Source organism: Gallus gallus, chromosome 3, assembly GCF_016699485.2.
Source record: "Gallus gallus isolate bGalGal1 chromosome 3, bGalGal1.mat.broiler.GRCg7b, whole genome shotgun sequence".
Classification (NCBI taxonomy): domain Eukaryota; kingdom Metazoa; phylum Chordata; class Aves; order Galliformes; family Phasianidae; genus Gallus; species Gallus gallus.
The window spans coordinates 70597710-70620995 of record NC_052534.1 but is presented as its reverse complement, the minus strand read 5'-3'; the positions used below and the strand labels follow the sequence as shown (position 1 = coordinate 70620995).

The 23286-nt window shown below is 35.5% G+C and overlaps 1 protein-coding gene across 1 annotated transcript in view; it reads right to left on the bottom strand.

Annotated features, from left to right (window-relative positions):
- ASCC3 (activating signal cointegrator 1 complex subunit 3) overlaps positions 1-23286 on the bottom strand; it is a 260498-nt gene that overhangs the window by 6356 nt on the left and 230856 nt on the right. The window contains exons 37-39 of the mRNA NM_001305211.2: positions 15689-15913; positions 2754-2905; positions 2070-2220 (exon numbers count right to left, since the gene is read on the bottom strand). Coding sequence (NP_001292140.1) covers positions 2070-2220; positions 2754-2905; positions 15689-15913 — 528 coding nt within the window. The remainder of the gene's footprint in view (positions 1-2069; positions 2221-2753; positions 2906-15688; positions 15914-23286) is intronic.

Here is a 23286-nt window from a genome sequence, read left to right as displayed (position 1 = left end):
CAAATCCATGAGCAGCCTCAAGAGCTGTTACTTAAAAATTAATTACCGATCTGCTTAAAAAATACTTTTTTCTTTCCAAATGTGATTTTTTTCCCCCATTTCCCTTGTTTCCCAAATGTATAAAGGTCAAACTGTTTTGTTTGTTGTTTTTTATCATTTTCATGGTAGTAACAGGTTTATGATACAGGTTCAACAAACTGCAAGTGAGAAGTAAAAGGTTTATTAATAAAAGAATGTTTTAGGCATTTTTGTGGTGTAGTTACCACTTTGTTTGACTTTGTTAAGGTCTGGTTTCAGAATGCTAGGTTTAAAGTCTGTAATTTCATTATTTTCATTATTGAGACTATGTAATTTCTTTATTGGAGGTATTTTCTCTAGGTTGCCCCCTATTTAAATGCACATTTAAAGATTTTACATATGAAGATACTCAACAGGCAGTCTCAATATAAATTTTGATTATGCGAAAGGTATTACAATAGATTTTTCATGCAAAAAATGCCATGAATTACAGGAAATGTTTGTATAAAAGTTTCACATTTTCAATGACGCATGTAACACAGTCATGACTTTGTTATAACCAGTATGGCCATTCCCAAGTGACGGAAATGAAACTTTCTCCTTATATGATGCTGAGGCATTGTTTTTTCCTCTTATATGCATCTGTATTTACCAACATAGGCATACAGAGGCATAGAGTCATTCACAGTGTGAACATACACACAAGCTATTTTTGAGGAAACTGCTAAGACATTTCAATACCAGCCAAACATATTTATCTGAGGATTAATCTTCATCTATTGAATCAGACGAGAACACTGCCATGCATACAATTATTTAATTAGCAGCCAAATCCTCTGCCAGTCAGCAGCCGCTCCAGGCATACTGATGGGGCAGTAGATGCAAATCTCACAGTAGTACTGCTTTTTCTCATTACTACTGCAATTAGCACTTAAATTGATGCTTTAAACATACTAATTTCTGGAATAATTCAGGATTTGTATGTTACCTGGGATCGCCTCGCTGCAGAGACGACACCAGATTGCTACGCAAATTGAAGCACTTTTGAGCCAAATAACCATCATCATATCAGACAGAACCAATTTGCATTTGCTTTTAAAGATAACAGAATGGCAATTTATGCAAATAAATTAAGTAAGTTTACTTCTGAGTTCTCCCTGAACTAATTATAACAATGTTCTAATTTTTTATCACATCTAAAACTTGGACTGAAATCAATGTGTATTATGTTAGAAATCTGTTGTTAAATGAAGCCTTGTTTTGATGTCAATACATTTTCTTAATTCAGAATTTTGACGGTAATTTAGTTACAAATGCAGCTGTCTGTTATAGACATTTAAATACTTTTCTTCTTGTTTGCAAACCAGGGAAATGTTTAACTGAAGCTGAACAGTCAAACACAGGACATATTGCTGTCCTTTTAAGTATTCATATAAAAATAATTTGAAGTTTTCCATTTTCATACGTTTATATGAAATCGATAGCCTTATCGTGTGAGGAATTCTATAGAATACAGCTTTCCTTAGCTGGAAACAGCTTGAAAAAACAAATGAAAATGAGACTCTAGAACAGACTTGACATTTTTTCTCCCCACTGTGAAATGTGAAAATTTCATCTGCTTTTTCTGTTTCAAATAGAAAATGACCGCTGAATCTTTTACTAAGGGTATTCTAGGAAAATAAGGTGTTTGACAGACCACTTCAGAAAACAGCTATGATGATATTTGCAATGCATCATTCCTAGAGTGTAGCTGGCTATAAAAAGCTGAATAACACTGAGCAGATTGTATGACCTAGACAAGCGTCTTTAGAGCAAGGAGATGTGTTAATACCAACCATAAACCAGACAATGGTACTGGTTAACAGAGAATAAGAGAAAACAGTCTGAGAAGAACCTCTGTAAAGCCAGCAGTGATTTGAAATTAGACCAATGAATGCATTGCATTTTATATAGAAAATCACATTATTTACTGAAGGGAAGAGAATATTTCTTTTCCCAACTACTCTTCCTTTCCAATCTTACTGATAATGACACCTGATAGGAAGCATTACCTGTGAAATGTGTGCTGTTTGCAATTCACTGTCCACAATTGAAGCAAACACATCTTCTTTTCCTTCGCAGGCAGCCATAAGTTCAGGAAGACACTCAATAGGACCTTGGTAACCTCCATGCACACTCTTCCTTTTTTGTTGGCTCCACTTCCTGATACAGAAAGCAAAACACAGGTACAGGTAAGAAAAGCAAACATTTATTTTCCTTAGTTTGGGTGGTAAAACTTGATGCTGGTTTCTGTTATCAAATCTGGTGATTTATTTTTGGGCAGCATTAATTACTGTATAATCTAGACAACAATAAAACTTAGCATTATCTATGATATTATGATGGGTACAATATATTTTTTTAAAATTGATTAAAATAAAGAGGTAACTAATATACAGAGTTGCATTTGTTAGAACTTGGAACTCTTCCAGTGATCTCCTGTTCATTTCTCTGGAATCATGGTTCTCAAAATAATCTGCGAAGGTTAATTAATCAATGAACATTGAAAACAGAAAAATTACTTGGGAAAGCACCTGCATGATTACATAATAATAATAGTAATAATAATAATAATAATGAGTTTTATTTCTGTTACACTAATGAACATTCTTGGGCACAACAATGAAATTCAAACACTACCAGCAGCCAACTTTATTAAAACTGAAAACTTGCAAATGCTTAGAAGAGTTACTTACTGAAAAAGATAAAGGTGCTGTACTTCTATATTGGGCACAGTAAGCAGGGAAGAGTCATGTATCCATCTGCCCTGAACCACCATCTGCACCAGGTTGGTTATATTCAGAGCAGCTACCAGCCAGCCATGATGTGCTGTAACATCCAGCATTGCCTAATAATAAAAAAAGAAAATGTAAGTATATTTGTGTACCTGGTTCATACAAGTAAGCACATTTATTCAATGTTTAACAAACAGGAATTTCTAGGCCTTCAATGGAGGAATTTACTTCAACCCCTACTGATGGGAGATCAGTTTGGATTACTCTTCTACAACTGGCAATTAAATGGCAATTCACACCACATTTTGGGGAATTGGGGAGCAGACAGTGAGCCTTTTCCTTAAAAATAACCTCTCTATTACATAATCCCACTCAGAATGAAAAGAATAAATCTCAAAGTTGACTATAAAGGAAGCAGTTACAATTAACTGTAGTACTGGGCTATATTTAGACATGAGTTTTATGAGAATAGCACAATTATTCAAAAACTCCCCGTACCACTTAAGAGGAACATATTTACTTTTGTTCCAAAATTAATACTAATGTCACTTACCAGTAGCAGTTGTTATCATTCCCTTTTTAAACCTAAGGACTTAAATAAATATCTCCTGAATGGGACTAGATAGAAACCTAACATTTAGCTTAATGGGCATTTCAAAGTTTTGTTCAACACTGAAGATTACAAAATAGCTAATAGATTTTGCAAGTTGAAAAAGATTGGTCAGAAATAACGTGGATTTCAATTTTTGTTTTATATACAGCTGATTGTTTTGAGAATGAGGGATGTCTGCCTGTCTCTCTTCTGGTATCTCTATTCCGAATCTGAAAGGCCTTCCCAAGTAACATAAAAAAACAAGGAAGCAGACAAACAAAAAAGCCCTGTCCAGCTACACATCACACTTTGAAACTGATAGTGGTCATCCTTCCTTTCATGTCTTGAGAGTTTTTGTATCATTTATACTTCTAGTTGCTGTGCTTTAGACAATGCAAATAAAAGTCCTAAGTATCGTCAGCGTAAAAATCTAACTGCAAAATTCATTAGAGTATGTATGGTGAGTGGTCCTACTGATATGAAAAAAAAATGCTGCTTTTTAAAGAAAAAAAAAAAGCTGGAATGAACTTTGATTTGATTAGTCTGAAAGAGAATTTAAGAGTTCTTTCAAAGGAGAAAAAACTGAACATGAGATTTTGGTTTCAACTCAGTTTTTTTAAATAGAGTATGCAGTTATTTGAATAAATGTTACATTTTTATACTGTCTACAGTACATTAAAACAATTAATATAATTTATGGGAGCACTTTACCTGGTGAAGAAAATTATGGTATATGCTTGTTCTGCTAATTTTGTTGTTTAATACCATTGTCAAAATAATAAAACTTGGATCTTCATACTGCAGCTCTCTAACTCAGTAGAAGATCACATATTTAAAAGTGGCTTGCCATACAGTAAATTTGCAGTTTGATCAAAATACTGGAAAATGATTTTTTCAAGAAAGCAAGAATGCATTCAGGTATACTGAATAGTTTCCACACTTCTTTAAGTACTGTCTTCCTGATATTAGGAGAACTATAGTTTGATTTCAGGACTAGGATTATGTTTCCATGGGCTTTTCTTTTCAAGACAAATTATATTCTTTTATACTTCCTTAGATAGCACATACCTGCATCATTTTAACCTATTTTCCAGACACTAGTGTAATGACGAGAAGCTGCCTATGTAAGTCTTTATGTTTAATCAAATGGTTTACAGACAAACAAAAGACAGCATTTACTTAAGGCAAACTAAACAGTGAAATCTTCTTTAAACAAAGGAGTTGTTTACACACACAGAGCTATTTCAATTAAATTACACTGATTCTGAAGAAATGCTGAGTTTAGAGACACAAGTTGGTTTCAGTCATGGCCCATCGCACAGTTTATCTTAGCAGTTTATAATGCAATTTCAACAGGTTTTATTTCAGATCAGGGTGATAAGATCAGTGACACTTAGAAAAATATTTAACGTATTGTCTTGAATTACACAAATGATGTCACATTTCTTTTGAATTGTGGATAAAGTGCCTTTCGGCTAATAATGATCCAGATTTAACACCTGTCTTCTTTTTTTTGAGGAAAAGACATTGCACTCTGAAACACATGTCCCTAATTACCCAAATAGTACTTGTAAGCCCAACAGTGATAGTTTTCTTGGCTGGCTGAGATAATTTCCAGGTATGATTATTGTTAAACATTAGAAAATAAGATGATGCTAGAAATCACACTTGAAAGGAGTAGTTTCATGGGTTATAGTGGTATGGAGTGGCTTACATTTTTTTTAGTCAGATAAAGACAGAATTATTCTCAGAATTTTTCAGAATGAATCTAACATTTTAAACTTACAGGACAAGACCTTCTTTTAAATTTACAGGATGAGTCAACTTCCAAATTTTGAAAGATAGCCAAACCTCCACATACTGGTACTGTCAGTGCCTCTCTCAGTCTGGTGCTCAGGCAGTATTTTACCTCCCTCCTGTTTCCAACCTACTGATTCACACTTTCTGCTATTCTGAAATAGCCTAAAACATCATGTTCCTCAGTCATGAAACTGTTGCACATACATTAATAACAATAGGTGAAGAGATATCCTATCTTTTTTATGAACAACAAGAATATAGTAAGCTGTATTTAGTCAGCAGTATATTTAGTCAGCAGTGGTGTTTTTATAAAATGCTTCTGAGGATACACGTACAACACTGTTTTCATTGTTTTCTGTTTTTTCTTTTCATCTTTTCCCCTACCCCTACCTTTTTAATAGAGGCTTGAAAAGGGGAAAAGGAAGAGAGAAGACATAAGAGAAAAATAAATCTAAAACAAGCTACACACTGAAATTAACTGGAGGATCCTTTCACACAGAAAATCTCCTAGAAATTGATAGAGGCCTGCAGATAGATATCCCGTAGGGAGTAAGGAAAGCCTGTGTGTGTGAGACTCTGTGTTCCACATTGTTATAATGAATCCACATGGCAAATCCTCTTTTCCTCCTTATTTTCTGCTTCTTCACCCATAGAATTTATTCACGGCACCTCTATCTGGATGCAAAATCCAAGACAGTGACATTGTGAAAAAGTCAGAACAATAGTAAAGTTGGCTTGTTTCATCTACTGCCTTGGAAACCTACATACGCTTCTTTTTCTGCTAAGTGTAAAACACACAGATGCTTGTTACTCAAGTAATCCTTGAAATTCCTATAAAATCAAGGTAACAAAACAAGCTATTGTCCTCCCTTCAAGTTAGTGTTGTTTTCTTTTTTTTTTTTTTTTCTTTTTTTTTGGCTGTTGTTTTTCTAGAAACTTGTTTGGAATGAATCAAGAATTTTGTTCTAAACTTAAAATGGCACATATTGGTTATCTCCTTAACTACCTTCTGAATTTCTTGGACAGGATAATTTCATCATAGAGAAAAGAAGTAAAAGAGAAAAAAGAAGGGGACAAATGAATATAAGTGTAAAACGATAAACTATAAAGATAGTTTTAAGTACAGAAGAAAATCATACATTTTAGTAAACAAACAATTAAAAACAAAGCACTATGTCAACAGCTTTTTAATTTAAGTTTGAAATGATGGAGTAGACAAAAGGAGTCAAGGGACATATTGCTTGATATAATGAAAAATGTTTACTATCATCTTATTTTGGCCTCCTCCTGTGCTTAGGAAAATAAAACCAGAGGCTTATACTGAGATGGTTTTGATGGAAGCATCAGGTTTTAGCTTTTAAGACTTCACAGTGCCATGCTCTGACAACCACAAAGCAATAACACCAAATATTAAATGAGTCCTTTAGCATTTTAACCATCATTATCAAACATTTCTTGACTCGTACTGACAAGAGAGGCAGCTTGCTGTAAAACATGGCAGGGCTAGAATGAAAATGCTGATGCTCAATAAATGAATGACATAGTTTATCAGGTATGGCAAAGATTTTCATTTTGGTGACAGGCAGAAATGAATGTCAAGATGTTTGGATCAGAATATCTTGCTATGTCTTTCCTCATACCAGGGGTCCATAAGTAGGAAACCCTCAACATCTACTATCAGTTTTCCATCATCTTATTTTTGAGAGCAGTGGTTAGTTCAACTACCGAACTTTTAAAAATTATCAAATAGTAACTCTCTGGTCTAAAATGAATCTGAATTTTTACAGTCTGTCTCTTTCTATCCAAACTTATGGTTTGATGCTTGAAATTTGAATGACGCTGTCTTGAGGGAAAGAAAAGAAGGAGGCAGGGTGCAGGAGAGGTGCGTGTATGGCAAGGAAGAGAAGTGACAGTAAAATGTTCTTTTTCTTTGTTCTTTTTAAGCATTCTGAATGTGTATTTAAAACAAACAAACAAACGAATAAACAAACAAACTAAACCATTCCCTAATTAACACTCTTTCTTCCTTTATTTAGGAGATTTGTCTAGCAATAGAAACATCCTGATTGCAAATCTTATATTTTAGAAACTCTTTGCAAAGCTGTAATGCTGTTTTTGGTATTACTTTCACATCCTTCATCTGAAAGCCAGACATTCTGGATCACCCTTGTATGACTGGGTGGGTGGCAGGGGACCAGAGACTGCACAACTAGCAGAATTTCTGACCTCATCAAATGACTTAAATAGCATTTTTCTTTAGGATAAGTTACTGAAGTGTTAAAATGATACAGCTTGCATCTTAAAAGAAACTGCATACTGTTTGGAGTAGTTTATTCCTTTTCTTACTGAACTCATCTGCTCTGAATATAGTGAGTAACCTGCTTGAATACTGTAAGTATCAATGTAAACATTGTATATATAAATTTTGATATTTATATATAAGCATATAAAATTTTATATATTTTATATTAATATTTAGCAACAAAGCTAAATGAACAATGAGAACTGCTCTGGATACAGAGGCTAAGCTAACTTATGAAATATCACTGTGGCTGAGAATTACACCTGCTAAAAATGAACTGTCTATAATGATGCCATTTGTGGTAATGTTTTGTTGGGTGGGAGCTGCAACTTCACAAACACTTAGGGTGAGATACAGGGCTCAAATTTTTCCACTATTTAAACTCATGTTACTTTTAGTGCCAGTGCATCGCAGACTATGGTGCATTCTTGAGTGCCTTCATTCAGGAAACTGAAAGTTTCTGTACTATCGTATACAGTGCTCTAGGCAGAACCACATTCACCCTAAACTTGAAAGTTTACATAAAACAAATCCAACACATTCTCAGACAAACACTGATCTTATTCTGCAGCGATGCTTTGAGAAACTACTATTTAAATGAAATAAGGTCTGTATGCCTGAAATACTTTAAACTTATTGCACAGCTATGTCAAAAAAGAGAGGTAAGGCTGTTTGGATTTTATACCTATTTTTGTACCCAAATTTATTGGATACAGTATTCCCAAATCAAATAATCAAAATATCCCTATCCTGGTCTTCAGTGAATGACTATGTAAGTTCTGTTGTCTAGGACCAGTCTTCAGTTACAAATAAAGGTTTAAATCCATAGATCTATTAAAATAATTGGAAGTGTGAATAATTACAACTGCTTAGGACTACAATTTATATGAAAAATATTTCTAGGTAATAATAAGCAAAAATCATCCCATTTTACCCTTTTTCTTGAAAACCACTAATACAGAATGATAAACCTTTTTTGCACATGCTTCAAACCTAGGAAGCCTTCCAATGTGTAACGTTATATTATGATCACATGTGATTTACTATCATACTAATACAAGAAAAATATTTTCCCAGATTTTAAAGCATTACATGTACTGTAAGTTTCATGCTTTTATCTAAATCATGATTACGATGCTTCAATTATATACCCCAGAAACAATAGCTGAACAGTCTAAAAGTTGGAGTTTATTTGAAGAAGTCTTACAGGTACTACTGCACTTTACCGATCTGGTCCAGTATTTCTTTCTAAAATGTGTTAACTGGGGGGAGGAGAGGGAAAAGAGGAGTTCTTTCAAATCACTATCAAAATCATTCAGCTGTACAGTTACAGCCTATAGAAAAAAAAAAACTTCTATTTTATCAGAGTGATAGTGAATAAGCTATAATTGATCCTAGCTGGGCACTACTTTTGTACTGTTCTCTGCATCTTGCTGCTCTTCACTATTTTTGAACAAGCACATTCAGCTCCCTCTTCCCTATGCTCTGCTACCCACTATGAGAGACTAATTCTTCATTCTCCCATCACCATAAAGGTCTCACTGACGAATGCAAATTATGACCTTCCTAGATGCTTTGTAAGATTCCTATCCCTGTATTCATCCCTTAGCCTCTATAGTAACATTATTAGTATGATCAGAATCAGGGAAAGGACAAATCACTTACTGTCTACATTTAGTGGAGTGCAACCCTTTGGCTCTTACTGATTTTTTTTTGATAGTATTACAGAGATAACAGCAGCCATGGAATGTGATACTAGCAATATAAACTTGGTAGGGCATAACCCAACACATTCAGAACTTGTTGAGTCCCAGTATCCAATTTATTTTCAAATAGCTAATTAATAAATTGATATTCTATACTAGGCTAGAGAACTGTAAATACAATAAAATGTTTTTTGAGAAAAGTCTCTTCTTTGGCAAAAAGTCCCAGTTTCTTCATCCTAAACAATGCCTTACAGACTTACACAAGTCTGCCAAGCCTATGAAAAATACATAGAATCTTTCTCATGATAAATCTGCCCTCTTTAAAGTTTAAATTCAGTCTCTAAGTAGTAATGTAGTATTTTGTCAATAATTAAAATTTTTTGAGTGCATTCACTAGAATCCTTTTCAACAGCAACAGTTATTCCCAGTAACTTTCTCCTGAACTTTTAGCCCTATAAGGTTAGCATTCAGGAAGCTCAGCTGCTGTCTAACAAACTTAATTAATCAAAAAGTCATTTCCGAGCTGTAACTATGAGTAAAGTGCTTCAAGTGTGCTAGCAAGCCTACAAGTTAATCAAAATGCTAATGCAGTACAAATTAAAGTTGTGATTAACATTTCACAGTAGCTGCTTAAGTGAATTGATCACACAAATGGGTTAAGCATTACTCATTTCCTCCAGCCCCAACTGGGAAAAGGTTTGTCATGGGTGGGGGAGGGATTATATATAAGCAACACCAAATCAGCATTAAACTGTCACCAAGATGCTTCCATAAAGCAGTTCCCAAATTATCTGCAGTGAGCAAAATCCCCAACACCACTGTGCCAAAGGTAGCCTCCCCTTCCCCTCCTCGTATATACCTATAAAACAAAAGTAGGCAGCAAGTATTTCCTTATCATCTCAATACATACATCTCAATATTTCCTATGTCCAGGCACTATCACTACAAAGCTAATTACTGCTATTATCTATAAACGAGCATCATTTCCAATATATGTTCCATATTTTTTTTTTGTTTGTTTCATTAATCTGTTATTTTCACCCTCCTGATGTGGAATAATAGCAGTCCAATCTTGTAACCAACTAGTATTTAAGTAGATATACAAATATGGTACAATCACTGGAATACTACACGTACACAAAGAATGTGTGTAGGAGCTAAAGAGACATTGGCCTTTGCTACTCATTTGTTTCTGAATACTGTTCTGCACTATCAGTTGATTTGACTGTCTTCCCTTCTCTCAATTAAGCTGCCCACTCATAGTTTCAAATGCATTTATTAAACAAAGTAATTACATGTTTGCCTGAGCATTTCTGGACAAATCTTGCATATGCAACCACAAAATGTGCTATTTCTGTAATTTTTACCTTTCAGCTAGACATTGATATGCCTGCAATAACAGGAGATAACACAAGAGCTTTAAGTGTGCTTAGGATCTTCTCCATTTCCTCACAGGCAGGAAAACAAATGACCCAAGGGCCATGGCTCCCCAAGCCAGCAGTTTTAGTGGCTGTTAGGAACTGAGGACATCTGGGGAGAATGGGAGGTCTGGTGTGGAGTGACATTAGTATAGCCTGGGAACTACAGCTCAGGCACCTTTGCTGTTTGCAGCTATGTTTGCATGGGCAGAAACCAACTTTTGCCTGAGAACTGTGAACACAGCTCCCACCATCAGCCAAGAACTGCCTGCAGTTTACTAGCTTAAATATTTCATCCACAGAATTGTAGAATCACAGAATCATAGAATGGCTTGGGTTGGAAAGGACTTCAGAGATCACTCAATTCCAAATTCCTGCCATGGACAGGGATGGCAACCACTAGATCAGGTTGCATTCAACCTGGCCTTGAGCACCTCCAGGGATGGGACATGATAGCTTCCCTGGGCAGCCTGTGCCAGTGCCTCACCGCTCTTTGAGTAAAGAACTCATAATCCATAAGCTAGCCCTGAAGACAGATGAATTGGGCAGCATAGCTGAGCAATGTTTGAAAGCTCTAAACATGAACAACAAAGATGATACTTAGAATTGCTTCAAAATCTTCAATTTAAATGACCAGAAAGAACTTATTTATTTTACCTATTTTAGAACGAGTAAAGGGATGCTACATACATGTAGAATGCCACATATCATTGTCCAGTTAATAAGGAAATGCAGAGCCTGATTTGAAGAACTTTTAATTTCATATCAAAATGAGATTCTCCAGAAGGGTAACATGCCTGGAAAAGGCCATCCATCAGCAGCAGAGCTATTTGGGCCTCGTTTTGGGGATGTGCATGTTTCCTATACAAACTGCACTTCACTGTGCAGTGCAGAACCTGCCTCCCTGTCCATCTTCTCTCAGTGCACAGGTACCCTACAGAGATGTGTTTAACACATCCATAGGTAAACACTTCTTAAAGGTTAAGTCTGGGCTCCATGGCAGTTCTCCTTCTGGCAATATTAAAATATTTTATCAACGATTATACTACAAGTGGAGGCTTGTGGCCAATCCCAAAGCAAAGCCAACAACTGTCACATTTATTTCACAATATTCCTTGCTGAATCTGAAACTGATAGTATTACTACCTCAATTATCTACTTCAATTAATGCAAATATAGGCAATAGAACAGCAGAATAAGAACTGATCGCTGAATACACAGTCACAAAAGGCTTGACAAAAGAAGTAAAAAAGAGATTAGATTTAGTCCATTTCACATAATTCTAAATCAGAGATAGGGAAAAAAGATGGGGTATTGCCTTTACAGTAATAATCTTATTCTGTAAAAATATTAAACAGATCATTTTGGGAGATTTTTTATTCTTTTTCATGTTCTTCTGAAAGTGGAGAAATGTTTGAATTTAAGCAACAGCTGAAGTGCTTAGCAATATACAACTACTATCTCTATCTTTTCTCAATAAACATAACACAGACAGTGGGCTAAGATTAGAAAGAATACACTGTTTACTGTAATTGTATTAAAGGCAGCCAGGACAAATAGAAATTAAATGACTTGCCCACGGTCTCATAGGAAGTATTGGCAGACTTTTTTGAGCCATAGGAACCTTCTATACTTTATTGATGGCCATGTGCCAGTGATTAACAAACTCCTTAGCTTTTCACTCAAGCTTTTCAGGTTCATTGAAAAGTTGGGTGTGGAAGTAGGGCAGCATTCACCTTGCAGAAGATTGCATATTGCTATTCCTCATATTTCTGTAGTAAAAGGGAAAGAACTCTGTATTTCATCCTGTGTAAATAGATACCAAATTTTATCTTGCTATAACAAACTCTTATCTACAAAAAACAAATTCTAACTACAGGAAAACTGTAACAGAATGTATTTCTTCAATTTTCTATGGCAACAATTACATTCTTCTATTGGGTCAATCCCATGGCTCCTCAAATTCTGTTAAGGCCGTGTCATTGTGACAATATGCTCTTTTTGACCTTAGTTGTGACTTCATAGCTCATGACTTCAATGTTTAATTATGAGTATAGATCAACAGAATTCTAATATAAAAATATAACAGAAATCTCAGGAAAAGTAATTTAACAGTGGGTGCCTGCATTTATTATTAGAAGAGAGTGGAATCTTACCACCATCACATAAAAAAACCCAACCTGTTGGTCTCTCTTGTTGCCTTTACAGAAAGATACTTCAGTAACACGAACTTTATGTTTGTGTAGGAAACACAGTTGGAAGTATAGCAGAACTTGACTACACTAAAGCAGCTGATCACCGTTAGATTCTTATGGATGTTACTATAACCAACAAAAATGGTCAAGAATTGCAATATATTATATATATATCTATTATACACATAAGTGTATATATATATACACACACATATATATACATACATGTAATTGATATATGTAGAGGTTACATACATACAATGTTTCAGCAACCCTGTTCAAGAGCCCTGTCCCTGGAGGAGAAGGAATATGGATGGGATTCCTACATAGGGCATTTTAAAATCATAAAAGTTTGTTATTTAATTAATGTATTTATTTACAATATGGATTTTTTTTTTTTTTGTAATTACAATGGTCTTGTTTCAGAGCTTTATGTATATATGCTGAGGAGAAGAGTGGTAAATTATGAAAGACAGTACACTACAAATATTCTGAATTCCAGTAATTCTGACATTTGTTGCTCAATTATGTACAAAATGTATGTGTAGGGCATACATGGAAGTTTGATACGGAGGCTTTGGCAGCAACTCTCCAATGAATGTCATGCTCAGTTTTGCAATTTAGTTGGGATAGCTGCTCATTCCTCATATGGAACATGAAAAAGAACTAAGTAGTAGATAACATTGCCAAATTTGATATCTGTTGGGATAATGGATCCCAATAGAAAAAGTGAAAATTCTGAACAACTACTACAGACTGAATAACTTCACTGGATTTTGCCAGTTTTAGTTGGTGATTTTAAGAAATCCATAAGCTACTCTTGATTCATGCTATTATCATTGTTTTCTGACCATTAACTCTACACAGCCTGAAGTCAGTGGCAAAGAAAGAGGCCCAGAGGACATCAGTAGAGTCAGGCAGTGGGTGAGATGTGAAAGGCAGCAGGGGAGAGAAGGCTGATTTAGGTGAAGACAGCACATGAGAGTGGAGAAGTTTGTTACCTATGGTGGAAAGAGGTTTGCTTATGTATAGTGACAGAAGACGGCAAATCTACTCTGCAGGGGACCTGCAGTGAAGGCCCTCTGTACGTACTGAGAAAACAGCCACTTGCAAAACCTCTTGGAAAGACCTTACTTTCCTGGAACAGAAATGCAGCGCTGACACAGGAAGTCTGCCTTTTGCTCACATATCCACCAGCAAAAACAACAGTTTATGTTCAGGTCACCATTGAAAGGTTAGCTATACAACCTTAACACCTAAAGTATTTTGTATGTAAATAAACAGAAATTCAACATATTCCAAAACCCAATGCTGTCTCAATGCTGAATTTCACTCTTGGAGGCGTACAAGCATGTGTTCACATGAACACAGAATGTCACCCACTGGATGTGTTTATCAGTGGAGCCCTCCATGGTTCAGTTCCTTTTCTCACAACTAACATCTTTTTTTCCACCTCTGTTGACCTAGAGTTCATCAGCAGGTCAGTGCTAAGGAAAAAGGTAACAACCAGTATTGAAAGTGTAACCCTGTCTATTGCTTAGATTCTGGGAACTTTAACCTCCGTTTGGAAAGCATGACTAATATGATGGAACAAATATTCTCCCAAGAGATTTAAACCATGCACCAACTTCAAAATAGTAACGTGCTTGCATGTTTTTCTTTTTCTTTGAAAGCAGGAACTTTCTTTCTTTCATTTTTTTTAAAGACAACTGTATACGTAACACTATTTATCAGTTAACAAAAGGCCTGAGTTGCCAAGATACCGTACAGAACAATATTCTGAATTTTACTTCAATTTAAAGGAACTGCTGAATGCCTGAGGTTGTTTTTCTGAGTGATTATTGTTTCTGAAATAAAATCTTCAACAAGATCGGAACATCATTCTTATATATGACATGTAGGTCACTGAGGATATTAAAATATGGGCAAACAAAAATGGTAGAAGAAAAGAATTACTATCTCCATTTTACAAATATGGAACTGAGCAAGACAAAAAAAAGTTTGTTGAAGACTGCCTGATCTTTGAGAATCTGTGAGTGAGTCCCCATACAGCTCTGCTAAAGAGAACAAATACTATTACCCCTCTCTTGCAGAAGCAGAGGGCCAACCTGTTCCCTGCATCAGGTAGAGCTCAGCCTTCTTCCCACTGTAGCTGTAATGGTGCATTCCAAACACTGTAGTAATCTACTGAAAACCTAAATTGCCACTTTAAAATTCTTTTGAGGCATGCAACTATACGTGTGACTGCTTGCTACCAGTACTCTCCATGGTCAGTTTAGTTCTGTGAGATGAGATTTCTGCACAACTGTAAAAGTCACAAGCCTACAGATTGTTTTTAAAATCTGTGTTTAAAAGAATGCTCTTTGATTCTGCGATTACTGGGAAACAGAAGATATATCTCTTCACAAGCTACAGAAAAACCCAGTATCTTGTCCCAAATTACATTTCAAAACATGTTTTATTTATGCTTGGCAGTGACTAGAATGCTTTAGGGTCCTATAAAAAGAAATGTACCCATGGGACGTAGTTCCTGGGGGTCAGCACAACAATTTGTAGGGGATACATCTGTGCAGGAATGACTTATACGTAGCATTCCACAGTACAGTGACTGAAAGCTGTTGCATATGAAAGGAGATGGCAACAGATGCCTCCAGTCAGCACAGGTTTGTTTTGTTTATTTTTTAACCAGAAGTTCCTTTACCTTCTGTTTTCTAAAGAAGACATCTCTGTTGGCATATAGTTCCTCCTTAACATAGTGGCATCATACCAGTTTTCTCACAAGACATTGCAAGAAATCTTCAGATTTTTTCAATATTCAAAATATTACAACATAAAAACAGTAAAAAACCAAAATGACTTAAATACTGAAATGCATTACTATACCTGACATATTCTAATTGCTTGATCCAGCACTGTCTTTGTATCAGTTGCATAATCTGGACAAGGCAATATGGCATGACTGAAGTGGGCTTGCAGCAAGAGGTGTGTTTTTGTGTGTGAGCTATCAAATGAATGAGGATTGACTTCAATTGGAAGATGTTTTGCCAGTTCACTGTTCATTTGGTCTTCATTGTGTCTCACAGGTAGATCTGTGTACTCATCAGCATTCTGAAAAAAAAGTATAAAAATACATTTAAGCACTGTAATTAGCTTCAGAATAATCATTTTTCTTTCCTGAGACATTAAAAGTATATTTATTTAATTTACTGTAAGTAGATTTCATTGCAAAATAGCAGCATTTTAATAAGTACATGGCCTACTTATCAAAATCAGGTGTTTGTGGGAAAACAACAGCTAGTGAAATATTCAAAAATATTCACCCAATTAGAGGTTTTAAAAACTTTTCTACATTGATTTTTCTGTTAGAGAATAAGAAAATAAAATAATGAAGTAAATACACTCATCGGATGGACTCAGTATTAGAGACGACCTTCTCCAGATATCCTACCCTAGTAAGCTCACAAGAACATAGTAAAGTTAGCTATAAAGAAGTTGATAACTGACATTTTCACAGTTCCTACTTTTCTTTTTGTAATCAAAACACTGTTGGTTTGAAACAGCCCTGGGTTGTATTTCAAATTGAAATTTAAAATGTATTTTAATTATTTTGAGAATCAATTTCTAAGCAACAGTTGCTTGGTAATCATAGCAAACAGAAAAATCGTTAAGTAGGTGCTGAAAATTATCTTCTGTGCTACCATTCACATAAAAATGTGAGCTAAGAACTTCCTCCTTGTTGCAAAACTAGTTGCACAACAATCTTTGTGGTTATCACTGGCAGCATCTTTGGCACTAATAGGAACAAGTCTGTCTGTGTAGTCAGAGCAGTAGTTCAGTCCCTTACTGACAGGGAGATCCGCTGTCTCTGCAAGTGAGAACTCTCAACAGAAGCATCCTCAGAACTATAATTTGGTCAGCAGAGTCCATAAGTACTATGTACATAGTCCACAGTACTATGACACAAGTGGCAATGTTCTGCACAAAATCCTCTTGTATGTATACATACATTTTCTTGTTCGGAATGAAAATGATCTTTCTAAAATAGAAAACTTGCAAGTAAAGCAAGACTTCTATAACACGAGGTATTTTTTTCATTTGTAATTTATGCGAATATCTTTATTTAATCACAAAATAAAAGCAGTTTGGGTAGCTTGAATGGTAATGTCTTCTGAACTGTAGGTTTAGAAAAGAGACCATTAAATTAAATTATTCAAGGTTTTATATTCCTCTTGAGCTACAGATTCAATCTCTAATCAGACTTCCTGAACATCCATATTAATTAAATATCCACAAAGGTAACCAATGCAGAATGAAGTGAAGAAAAGCTGCCATTTCTGAACACCTAACAGAACTACGTAACTGACTTGAAAAGTACTGTATCCACTCATTAAAGTCCTAACAGAGGTTTTTTAGAGTCTCTAAAAAAAAGAAGTTATATAGCGGCTTTGTGCCCTCCTCTTCTCTCAAAAAACTGACAGTACATATTTTCTATTTATTTTTACTACACAGTGAAACTATACTTAAACTGTGATATAAATGTAAAAGGAAAGATAAATTTGAAAAGGAAATCAGAATGTCATTAATTTATCTCGACTGCAGATTAAAAGTGAAGACAGTCTAAAGAGAACTGCTGCTTAATCCTAGATGCCTCTGCTAGATCTCTTGTGAAAACTGTGGTCATTTATTCTCTGAACCTGAGGTCACAATCTTTTTAAGTCCCATAGAATGTTGCATGTTTGCTTCACTCTTTTTATTTAACTTGCTTCTCCTTCAAAGATATTTTAAAGAATATTTACCAAGGAGATTTTTTACTTAGTTTTCCTTTGCAGTTTAAAGAAGCAAAAAGAAGAAGGATCAGCCAAGTCACTCCAGACCAACTGGTGCTCCCAAAAACGCATTTTCACTAATCCTCCCCCAGCACACATTTTATTTACCTCCAAAACACTCCCCTTATTTTAAACAACTTGCCTACTTAATTTCCTGTTTGTGATCACTGACTGTAAGTAAGTGAGGTTCATTTTCTTATCTGCATCATGTAGGTAATTAAAGGAAATTGAGAATGGGTAGTGAAGCTTTTATACAACTGAGAATGAAGCTGAATGGAGGGCACTGAGGTCAGCAGAGTCCATTATATTTTTATGTGAGAGGCCAGTATTTCTGCCCTGTCCTTGTTTGCTTAGTGTAGGCTGGACAGACTACTAACTGCAAATCTGTTTCTCTGATTTGCCCAGCTGTCCTTGAATAAAGACATCTTCCATTGCAAAATGTTAAATGACAGTGATTGACAACTCTGTGATGAACTCTGCTCGTAACCCCCTGCTACTGTTTTCAGGTTGCACAAGAAAAGACAGAATAAAGAAACATCCTTTGTAATCACCTCAAATGGGACCTGCTGTTCACTCAGTATTTTTTCATTTCAGTTTTCCTTTTCATTACGACTCTCAATCTGTTCGGGAAAGGCTGTAGACTCAACTATTCCACACAGTATAGAACATACAGTATTTTAGTACACTGCATCTGAATGTTGCTTGTCCACGGATAAGGAAACAGATCAAATCACTTTTCAATCATTAATTGTAATTCTGAAGTCAATACTTAATACAAACTTCACAGTTAAATCACAAAGCACTGCTGTGCATTTTTCACTTTCTCTTTTTCTTATGTTGATGAGGGCTACTGTAGCCCATGTGCTGCAATAATATAATAATACATTTACAAACATCCTATAGAATTAAACATAACGTGTTGGGGAATACTAAGATAATTAGGAATTTTAGCAATGGGTTCTGCAATCAAGCATTTGGCAGTTGTGTCACAGCTCTCTCTATTCTATGGGTCTGTGTTGGACTTTCCCAATAATGTATTCTTTTGGGCAGTAGAGATGGCTGAATCATTTTAAGGGCAACCTACACTTCAGCCTGTATGCAACAATGGGCTATATGAGAAACAGTGACTTGCTCTGCCATTGAGAAATGCCACACATATGCTTTCATAAACTTGACAGGTATATTTTACAAGGCCAAAGGTTATTCTGATAATTGAATTCTGCTTCCTGCCTAACATCACCCACAAACTCCTTAGAGTCCTATCTGGATCACACAACACTGTGTTCCAAATATGCAGTTTATCATCACTCTTTTTTTTTTTTTTTTTTAATCATTCTAAAAGTAAATAACTCATTTTTAAATGCATGTTCAAGATTTCTTTTCTTTTCTTTTTCTTTTTTTTGGCTCCCGCTTTCAGATGTTCAGTATTTTCATTCCTTCTTCCTAGAGACTACTCTCAAATTTCTGTTCCCCATGTTTGCATGGGCTACTGCCATACCTTAACTTTCCCTGACACCTACTGTCAGTTCTGAATTGCTCAGGGTCTCATTAAGCTGCTTATCAATACAATTACAAAACAAACAAACGAAACAGAATATTTATTTCAAACCAATTTCTCAAGTGACCCAGATCTCAGTGTTCTAATGAGCTAGTCAGGGTTGTTTCAACGCCTATTTAATAAAAATGCTTCTCTCACTCAAATTCAGATCTGCATCTGTGAGTCTGTGTGACCAAATCATACCCTGATCCTTAGAATGTGTGCAAGTAAGATTTTGATGAGTCCCACTGAATGGAAATTCAAATAATGTAACCAACATGGTGAATACCAGGCTTCACAGTGCCCATAGGGTTAGAAAACATCAGATTTTTCCCTCTACCTACACCGTATATAAGCTTGGCTGAAATTACTGATTTACAGTGAAAGCTTAACTCTAGACTTATACAACATGTAAACCTTCTGAAATATCTTACACCTCAAGTAAGTACCTTTTCTCACCTGTCTATAAGAGAGGATACCTCTTAAGAACAGACAGAAATGGGATCAAGGTGAGTAACTAAAGTAAACTTGAATATTTTACATTTGTTTCAGTCATGGGAACAGCAAAACATATAAAGTTAATGAGTTCTAGACTTTAAAGAGCAGTTGATTAATTTGTAACAATGAGGGTCTAAAACAAACCAAAAATAGTTTCTCACATTCCAGAGCTGAACCAGAGTCTTTTATTTGGTGATGCTGCACTGGAAACTACCTTAGATTGACTAACTGTATGTATATTCCTTTTCTTTGCATAGATGCAGAGAATTCAAACACACTATGGTCTGAACTTCAAAAACCTGTGGTGTGTTTTGTTCTTTTTCAAGTTTCTGGTGCAGAAAGAGGAGAAGGAGACAAGGGTAAAGCATTACTAGAAAATACAATAGTAAAATTAACAGCTGCTAAGCTAATTTGTTCAAAAATCAGTGCTTGCAGTGAACTAATATCAGAAGTAACTACCAGAATTGCAAAAGAAAAGAGAAGAAAGGAAAGGAAAGGAAAGGAAAGGAAAGGAAAGGAAAGGAAAGGAAAGGAAAGGAAAGGAAAGGAAAGGAAAGGAAAGGAAAGGAAAGGAAAGGAAAGGAAAGGAAAGGAAAGGAAAGGAAAGGAAAGGAAAGGAAAGGAAAGGAAAGGAAAGGAAAGGAAAGGAAAGGAAAGGAAAGGAAAGGAAAGGAAAGGAAAGGAAAGGAAAGGAAAGGAAAGGAAAGGAAAGGAAAGGAAAGGAAAGGAAAGGAAAGGAAAGGAAAGGAAAGGAAAGGAAAGGAAAGGAAAGGAAAGGAAAGGAAAGGAAAGGAAAGGAAAGGAAAGGAAAGGAAAGGAAAGGAAAGGAAAGGAAAGGAAAGGAAAGGAAAGGAAAGGAAAGGAAAGGAAAGGAAAGGAAAGGAAAGGAAAGGAAAGGAAAGGAAAGGAAAGGAAAGGAAAGGAAAGGAAAGGAAAGGAAAGGAAAGGAAAGGAAAGGAAAGGAAAGGAAAGGAAAGGAAAGGAAAGGAAAGGAAAGGAAAGGAAAGGAAAGGAAAGGAAAGGAAAGGAAAGGAAAGGAAAGGAAAGGAAAGGAAAGGAAAGGAAAGGAAAGGAAAGGAAAGGAAAGGGAGGAGAATCATTTCCAGTTAATACAGCAAATGCACCTTCTTTACCTGAACACTGGTTTACATTACATAAACTCTTGGGAGTCTGACTACAAGCTGAAGGACTGCATAAGTCATATATTCACATGTAGAATAATAATAAAAAAAAGAGCTGGAATAAATGTAGGATTTTTTAATGGCTGTTATGCAGTTAACACAAAATATTTTATGTGCTACATTTCCGTTTTCTATCACAACTTCTCTATCAGAAATTCAAAGGTGGGGCAATACACAATTTTTCAAAGTAAAAAAGACCATGTTTTGATCCATAAATTATCGTATATAAATATAACCTCAACAATAATATTATTAATAATTAATAATAAATTATATAACCAGCTTTTGGCTTTTATTCCACTGTTCCATCGTACAAAGTGTTGCACAGTATTCTAGTGCAGCGCCCCAACCTGTCACCTCCAAGTGCCGCAGCATACAGAAAGGACTCCAATCTTTAAAGCAGTCAGAGACAGTCCTCATTTGGGTAATACCTGTGTTTGTATTACTGTAGTAAAGTCACACGGCCAAATTAGAGGTGAAAAAAAAAGAAAAAAGAACAGCACTGTTTTTTTTGAATAACTGGGTAACTAGACAGCAGTGTTTCATAACAGATTCATAAATAAGAAAATTGAGGATACCCAACCTACGTTACTTACAAACATTTGAAATAACGTAAATTAAAAAAATATACATATACATACATTCATGTGCTGGAAGAAGTTTTAATTGACCCTATGTTTACTGTATTATAAGGAAAAAAAACCTGCCTGATTAAAATTCCCAAATTAATCTTCCTTTGCTCATTCTCTTCCCAAGTCTGCATTGTGAGACACCACAATGCCACACGCACGTATTATTACCAATATATTTATACTATATTTTATCTTACATTTTGAAGTTTGTATATGATTTAGAAGGAAAGATATTAAATTTATGCAGATATATATTGGCAGACAGCTGATACTCAGTCAAGCATCGATTTATATTCAGAAAGGAAATAAATGTGAGAAAATGCATTCTTAAAAAAAAGAAAAAAGTTCAACTGGTCATATGCTTAAAAGTTGTTTTTTGGCTCACCTGAAACTAAAGTAGACTGAAAAACTGGCAGGGTGAAGTGCCGGATAGAACTATTACTCTGAAAAGTGTATCTCTGTTAGTGATTCCACTACAAGCTCCCATTTTAAAGAGTTTATTGGTAGATTATAAATATATACGTTCATTTGATAGGACATAATTCAAACTTTAAAGTTTAAAATGTTTTTCATTTGTTTGTTTTGGTTTGTTTTTTGTTTGACTCCTGTGCAAAAAAGGTCAAAGACAACATCCCAGTTAAAGATAGTTATAATAACATATTCTTAGTTACAGGATTTAAGAACAAATGTTAGGCATTTAAGAACAAATGTTATGTTCTTATGCAAGATTCATTGATAGACTGAAAGAAAAAAAGTAATTTCTCCCAGCTTATCGAAGTTGTTATGTTACCCCTGTTTTTGCAAGACTTTGCAAGAAGTGACACTTGGTTTCAGGCAGCTTGGAAGGCAGTGCTAATGTACAGAACAAGCTGCAGTTTTGTAGCAATCTTGAACAGTGGCAAACACGATGCAAAAGAAGAAAGAAAGAAACTGGGTGGCAAGATTGGAGAAAATATATTTACTGTGTGATAGCGTAACTTGTCACAGAGACAATTTCTAAACATGCATATTGCTTTCATTTATCATATACCACCTCTCCATGCTACATGTGCCTCTGGCAGTGCAACTGAACAGCACCCAGCACATCAGAGCCAACCCTGCAGTCCCTTTCCCTTGGGGACTCTCTCAGCCCTTCCCATCAGTGTTGGAGGCTGGCAGGGAAGAAGGGCAGAAGGCAGAGCTATGCCGGGCCAGCAGGACACACAGCTGTTGGGGTGGCAGCAGCTGGCCCTGGCTGCAAAGAAGGGGCTCCTTTTTGGCACCAGGCCTCCCACCAGGTCACGTCCGAACACTCCTGTCCAATCGGGATAGTAGGAAATTGATTTCACCACTTCCCCAGTACTTCTCTGGTGCACTCTCTACTTTTGGAAAAAAGACAGGAGGAAAACAGACGTGCATAGGATGGAGAGCAATATCCAGGAGATAAGGGCTGCTGAGCATCATTTGAAACAAATACCACACTTTAACTTTTTTACTTATTCCATTAGTGGTTAAAACATTTTTACAGATAAAAAGATGTATCAAATTGTAAAGGCAAGCCAATTAACTATGTAGGAGGAAACTACTGAGATGTAAATTTGCAGTTAAGCATGAGTAGTTGAAGACAAAGTTGTAAAACCCGTTGACATGCAATAATGTAAAAAAGCATATCTAATATAAATGAAAAATAATCAATTATAACTGTGTTTCAGGATTTTAAATGGGCATATTTCAGTGGTGTGATCTACAAACTTAGTTTCTAAGAACATACGGTTTAAAAGTGCTTACACTTATTTCAAAGGTTTCATATATATATATATATATAAAT